This window comes from Onychostoma macrolepis, chromosome 24, assembly GCF_012432095.1.
Source record: "Onychostoma macrolepis isolate SWU-2019 chromosome 24, ASM1243209v1, whole genome shotgun sequence".
NCBI classification, from domain to species: Eukaryota; Metazoa; Chordata; class Actinopteri; order Cypriniformes; family Cyprinidae; genus Onychostoma; species Onychostoma macrolepis.
In genome coordinates, this window is record NC_081178.1 from 13,380,785 (window position 1) to 13,387,057 (window position 6,273).

Consider the following 6,273-nt stretch of genomic DNA (forward strand, 5'->3'; position numbering starts at 1 on the left):
TCATAAACAAGATTGTGTTATTTTAGCATTATTTTATACTATTGTATTTATTAATATTTTGAACTACCTTTATTTTCAGTTTTCATTTTAGTTTAAATTTTAGTAATTTTAGTATGTGCTTTCTATTATTATTTTTTTCTATGTAGCTTTATTTCCGTTTTAGTTTTTCATCTAATATTTCAATTACTAAAAACATTTTAATAGTTAGTTTTAAAGCAGAATGCAGAATTTTTTATTATATTTTTATTTTATTTCATTTTTATTCCTAGTTATTTATCATCAGAACATTTTGAGAAAAAAGTGTGGAAATAAAAATAAAACAGTTTTAAATAGTAATGCAATTCTGTTTAATTCTACTATATTAATAATATATTAAAAATAACATGTAAAATGTAATATATTAATAAGAATAAAAGCTTAAAAAAACTTATGCTAGATCATTTGTAAAAATTGTTATATTAAAGGATTCATGAAGATTTTGTGTCTCTTGTTATAGTCAGTTATACAGTCTAAATGAAGTGTTTTCTCCCGCAGAGAGATGCCTTGGACGCTGACGTACATGTGGATACTCAGGACCAGGGAATGTATCGCTACCTGACCTCAGAACAGCTGTTTAAACTGCTCGACTGTCTTCTGGAGTCCCATCGTTTTGCTAAGGCCTTTAACTCCAATAACGAACAGAGAAGTGCGCTGTGGAAGGCTGGTCAGTACTCACAATCATTTCTTTGTTGTTAGAAACTTGAGATGCAATAAATATATCCATTGTTAGGAGTTTATTTCTCCACATCTACAAAAGCCGCCACATAGCTTACAGGTCACGTCGTATCAGGTCGTCTGTTATCAGATAGAGCCACCTGTGTGGCCTGATGGAAAGTCTTTGTCACGTCTGGCTTAATTTCTTCTCCTGTCCCACATTAAAAGAGCTCATTGTGTCTCTGTGTGTGATCAGGTTTCAAAGGGAAGTCGAAGCCCAATCTGCTGAAACAGGAGACCAGCAGCCTGGCGTGTGGCTTGCGCATCCTCTTTCGCATGTACATGGACCAGAGCAGGCAGGACGCCTGGGAGGAGGTGCAGAGGAGACTGCTCAAGTAAGACATCACTGTCACGTTCGTGACTGGAACCGCTGTGCTCTCAGACCCTGAGGCCATGTAAACATTATTCAGCTAATTACATACTCATAGCTGTTGCTGTCTTCAGTACACGTCACTTCTTTTACATTTAGCTTAGAGACATCTTTTGATGGTTTTATAATACGCTACCACTGTAACAGAAATCAAATATTATCTTAAAGATCCTGGGAAATCGAAATAGGAGTTTGTGGCTTTCATTACCTTAGTTTAGGGTAAAACCTTTTTTTTTTAAAGAAATTAATACTTTTATTCAGCAAGGATGCATTAAATTGATTAGAAGTGACAGTAAAGATATTTATAATTTATACAAAATATTTCTATTTAAATGAAAAAAAATTATTTTGAACTTTCTATTCATCAAAGAATCCTGAGATGTAAACTCGCAATTCTGTGGAAACGTCAGAATTGATACTTTTATAATTTTTTTCTCAGAACTGCGAGTTTGTATCTCGCAATTCTGACTTTATAACATGCAATTGCGAGTTAAGTTGGAATTGTGAGATTTTAAACTCGCAATTCTGAGAAAATATCAGTCCCCCCTCCCCCCCAAGCACTTGCTTGTTTATTCAAATTATATGCAAATATACTACATCTAAAATATATCCAAACACACGCCACCAACTAGTAATGGCAAGTAGCAAAGCGTCTTCATGACTAGCATAAATTAAAGTATTTTGGATATTTTATAAAAAGGGAGGGATATAATATGTTCTACCCAAGTTTCTTGTCTTTTAAGTATCTTGGTACGTGTTTGTTAATAATAAAACACACACACACACTTGTGTGTCCCACGACAACATTAAATGGCATTTGCTGACTATTTTACTACCATCGTGTGACAAGTTTCCAGGTAAAACAGGATATACAACAAGGAACAAGACTGTTCCAGTACGAGAATCAGAATCAGAATCAGAATGAGCTTTATTGCCAGGTATGTTTATACATACGAGGAATTTGTTTTCGTGACAGAATCCCCACAGTGCAACAGAATGACAGCGACAGAACAACAAACACAGATTAGGATTCTCTTAAAAATAATACCCAGTAGGATCCTAATAGATAAACTCATAGGATGTTTTGCAGTTAGAGTCAAATAAAGACTTCAGCTGTAGTAATGTTTAGAATCTAAAAACACTTGGACTTCAGAAGAGCAGCGCATTAAAAGCCATGTTGGTTCCTCATTCCAATTTGTTCATTTTTATGATGGACAAAGGTCACTCTGCCTCATGCTTCCTGAAGTATGAGTGTGGGTTTGCTTTATTGAATTGCGATTGGTGCTCTGGCGTGGATCCAAACAGAGAAAGTGAGTTTCATGCACCATTAGGGCATTGTTTTGTTAGATTAGTTGAGTAACAAACATTAGCGCTAACAAATTAAGCTTTAAAACGAGAAACAAACTACACTGAGCACTAATTTCACTCTGTCCCAGAGTCTCAGACCGGAGCGCTTCCATTTAGCATGAACACAAGTGTCCCTGACTCTCTGACTTCACTGCTAATAGGGAGCAATCATGGGAAAGAGGCCAGGTCAGACTCTGACTTCCTTGTCTGCAGGAAGACTATCAGAGACACTAATCATTGGCTGTGTTCAGCCCTGCAGACACGCTTAACCAGGCTAAAAAGGATTTAGGTGAGATTAGGTCATGATGAGGGAAGGAAGTTGCAGGGCAGATGGGGGTTATATAAGACATATGAGGGGAGGAGCCTATCAGAGGTCACGGCAGAGGTCACTAAGGCTGTATTCAAGATGTTTGTGGAATATTTAAATCCTCTGTGCTAAAACGCAGTCTCTCTTTCTGTTTGTTAGCGTGTGCGGTGACGCTGTGGCTTACTTCCTGACCCTGACGTCTGAGAGCCACCGTGAGGCCTGGACTAACCTACTGCTGCTCTTCCTCACCAAAGTGCTCAAGATCAGTGATGACAGGGTGAGTGTCTGATTCACTGCTGATGCATTAGTGAAGCTGCACAGAACTGTTCAGTCCAGCAATCCCCAACTGAGGCTTTGCAATCCCCTAGTGGTTAATGATGGAACTGTAAGAGTGAGTTCATATGAAAATGATTAAAAACCCCTAAAATTGTTCTTTACTCTTGTTTAATATTTAATATTATATTGTATAGTTCATGTATAGTTAGTCCTGACGTCTGATAATGATGACCAATTGAGCATTCAAGTCTTGCTTTTTAAAGGGATAGTTCACCCAAAAATGAAAATTCTGTCGTCATTTTTGGTTGAACTATCCCTTTAAGTGAAAATTGGTTAAGTTTTTGTAAAATATGTAAATATATTTGATAAAATATATACATTTACTTATTTTTATTATTTAGTAAATATTAGTGCTGTCAAACGATTAATCGCATTCAAAATAAAAGTTTTTATTTACATAATATGTGTGTACTTGATATGATGTCTATATAATACACACACACTCATACATGTATATATTTAAGAAAAATGTGGTGTTTATATATTAAATATATCTGTAATATAAATATAAACGTAAATATTTTCAAATATATATACATATGCATGCATGTATGTGTATTTATATATACATAATATACACAGTACACACATATTATGTAAACAAAAACTTTTATTTTGGATGCGATTAATCGCAATTTTTTTCAGTTTTTTGTTTATAGAAATTAATACTTTAAGAAAAACACATTCAGTTGATCAAAAGTCACAGTAAAGACTTTTGTAATGTTACATTTCAAAAAAAAAAAAAAAAAAAAAATGCTTTTCTTTTTAAATTTGTAATCATCGTTTTTTTTCCAGAAAATATTAAGCAGCACAACTATTTTCAATGTATAAATAAGATTATGATATGAAATTAATCAGAATATTAGAATTATTTCTGAAGGATCATGTGACACTGAAGTAATGATGCTGAAAATTCAGCTTTGCCATGACAGGAATAAATTACATATTAAAATATATTCAAATAGAAAACAGTTATTTTAAAATGTAATATTTATCATAATTTTTACTGTATTTTTAATCAAATGCAGCCTTAGCAAGCATTAGAGATTTTTTTAAAACATTAAAAAATCTTACCAACCCCAAACCTTTGATGGTAAATATACTTATTTTTATTATTTAGTAAATGCGATGTAGTCCATATCACAGCAGCTTGATCTGAAAAGTGTTTTAATTCCAAATCAAGCTAATTGATATGAATGATCAATGCTCAGTCATTTTTAATCTTTCTCAATTAGAGCCCTAATGCATTACAGTAGGGTTTTGTGTTAATATAACCAATTATGAGAGCACACCTGGTGCTAATCAACACAGGTTTAATACGATTACACCATGGCGTGCGGTGAGAAAATGTAAAGGCATTAAAACACATGTGTTTACTTTGCAGTTCAAGGCCCATGCGTCCCGATACTACCCTCTGCTTTGTGAGATCATGCAGTTTGACCTGATCCCGGAGCTGAGGGCCGTCCTGCGCAAGTTCTTTCTGCGCATCGGATTGGTGTTCCAGATCACCCAGAGTTTGGAAGCAGATCAGCCTTCAGGCGTCCAAGCTCCCAACGACGCCTAGAAGAAGCTACAGCAGTGCCTGTTCTTGAACACCACAGATGTCTCCTCTTTTCATCTGCAGGACGTAAGCATCTGATCTCCTGCAACCAATGAGGAACGAGGAGATTGAAAAGATGGACTGCGTCAGATATGATGGTACTAATATCAACCCGCCGCCTGCCCTTTGAAGGGTCTGCTCTGGACAAACAGCCAATCCGAGATCAGGAACTACGTCCCACCCACTGGACAAATGACCAGGCCTTGTACAATAGGATCAAATCATCTAGAACATCATGAAGATGCTGAATATCGCTACTACTATACAAATGCTTGACCTTTGAGATCTTCAAAAGGTCCAGATATATTTCAAAACAGTGTCTTGGCATTATATTAAAAGCTGTTTGAAGAATGACAGAAGGGTTGCATATCAAGCAATGTGATGTGATGTTTCTCAAGCGATTCAGATTTTTGTTTTTTTTGTTTGATTTTGTTGCGTTTGCACCGCTAATGGCTAACATTAGCATGAGTAACTCCGAAGAAACTAGTTGTACAGAATTCCAGCTTTGTAATATAATCTCACAACACTAGATTTTGTTTTCTGTATCTTTTTGTTCGTTTCTCGGAAATTTGCTGCACTTGTTTTCTTGATCAAAATGCACTGGAGATTTTTACTTTTGTGATAAATTATTGAACTATGCCATCTTTCCCTCCATAACTGTCCAGCTAGAGATTTCTAATACAATATAAAGTGATTAGTTCGATTTACTCCATTTTATATATGCTGACACTTTTTTAATTAAACACTGAGGGCAATTGAGATCCTTTAAAAGGAAAAAAACTGGAACTTGAAAATTGAGGGCGAGTTAAATGTGAGCTGCATCTGAATCACTGGTTTGTATCCCTGTTTGGAGTTAGGCTTCACTCTACATGTACAAATTTTTAAAAAAGTTAATATATTTAAAATCTTCTCTTTGGTTTTTGGGGGTGGGTTGTATTGTATAGAAATTAATGATAGCTGCGCTTTAAAACTTGATGGAATAAAGATGTGAAGCATTCCTGGCTAGAGAGGGTGACTGTAATGGTACAGCCCTGTAAAAAGTTTTCTATATGGAATAAAATGATCTGTACAACTCTACATGACACTGGTCATTATCACTACACATTCTAATCAGGTCATAGGTCAATAAAGTTTTGGAACTTGCTGCATTTGCTCTGATGAATTTTGAATTATGAAAGGAATTCCAATTTTAAAAAAACAACAACTTTCAAACACCTTAAAATTACAAATGTTACAAAATATTTCTATTTCAAACAAATTGTGTTCTTTTGAACTTTCTATTCATCAAAAATTTTCTGTTTTCAATGTTGAAAAAGCTTTGCCGTCACTGGAATAAATTACATTTGAAAATATATTACAACAGAAAACTTAAACCTCTTAAAAAAAATTTAATTTGCAAAAAAAAAAAAATCACAATATTAATGTTTTTACTGTATTTTAATCAAATAAATGCAGGCTTGGTGAGCATATAAAACTACTATCGTTGAAAAAAAAAAAAAAAATTCTTAATGCCTACCTTTTTAAAGGTAGTGTCAAAACTATATTTAAAATAAAAAATAA

General features: G+C 34.4%; 1 protein-coding gene across 2 annotated transcripts in view; it reads left to right on the forward strand.

Moving 5' to 3' along the window:
* The window catches only part of arfgef1 (ADP-ribosylation factor guanine nucleotide-exchange factor 1 (brefeldin A-inhibited)), a 73,032-nt gene extending 67,178 nt beyond the window's left edge, over window positions 1-5,854 (forward strand). For both annotated transcript variants that reach the window (XM_058765058.1, XM_058765059.1), the window contains exons 36-39: window positions 535-703; window positions 950-1,088; window positions 2,937-3,054; window positions 4,498-5,854. In XM_058765058.1, coding sequence (XP_058621041.1) covers window positions 535-703; window positions 950-1,088; window positions 2,937-3,054; window positions 4,498-4,677 — 606 coding nt within the window. In that variant the 3' untranslated portion in view covers window positions 4,678-5,854. The remainder of the gene's footprint in view (window positions 1-534; window positions 704-949; window positions 1,089-2,936; window positions 3,055-4,497) is intronic.
* The last annotated feature ends 419 nt before the right edge of the window (window positions 5,855-6,273 follow it).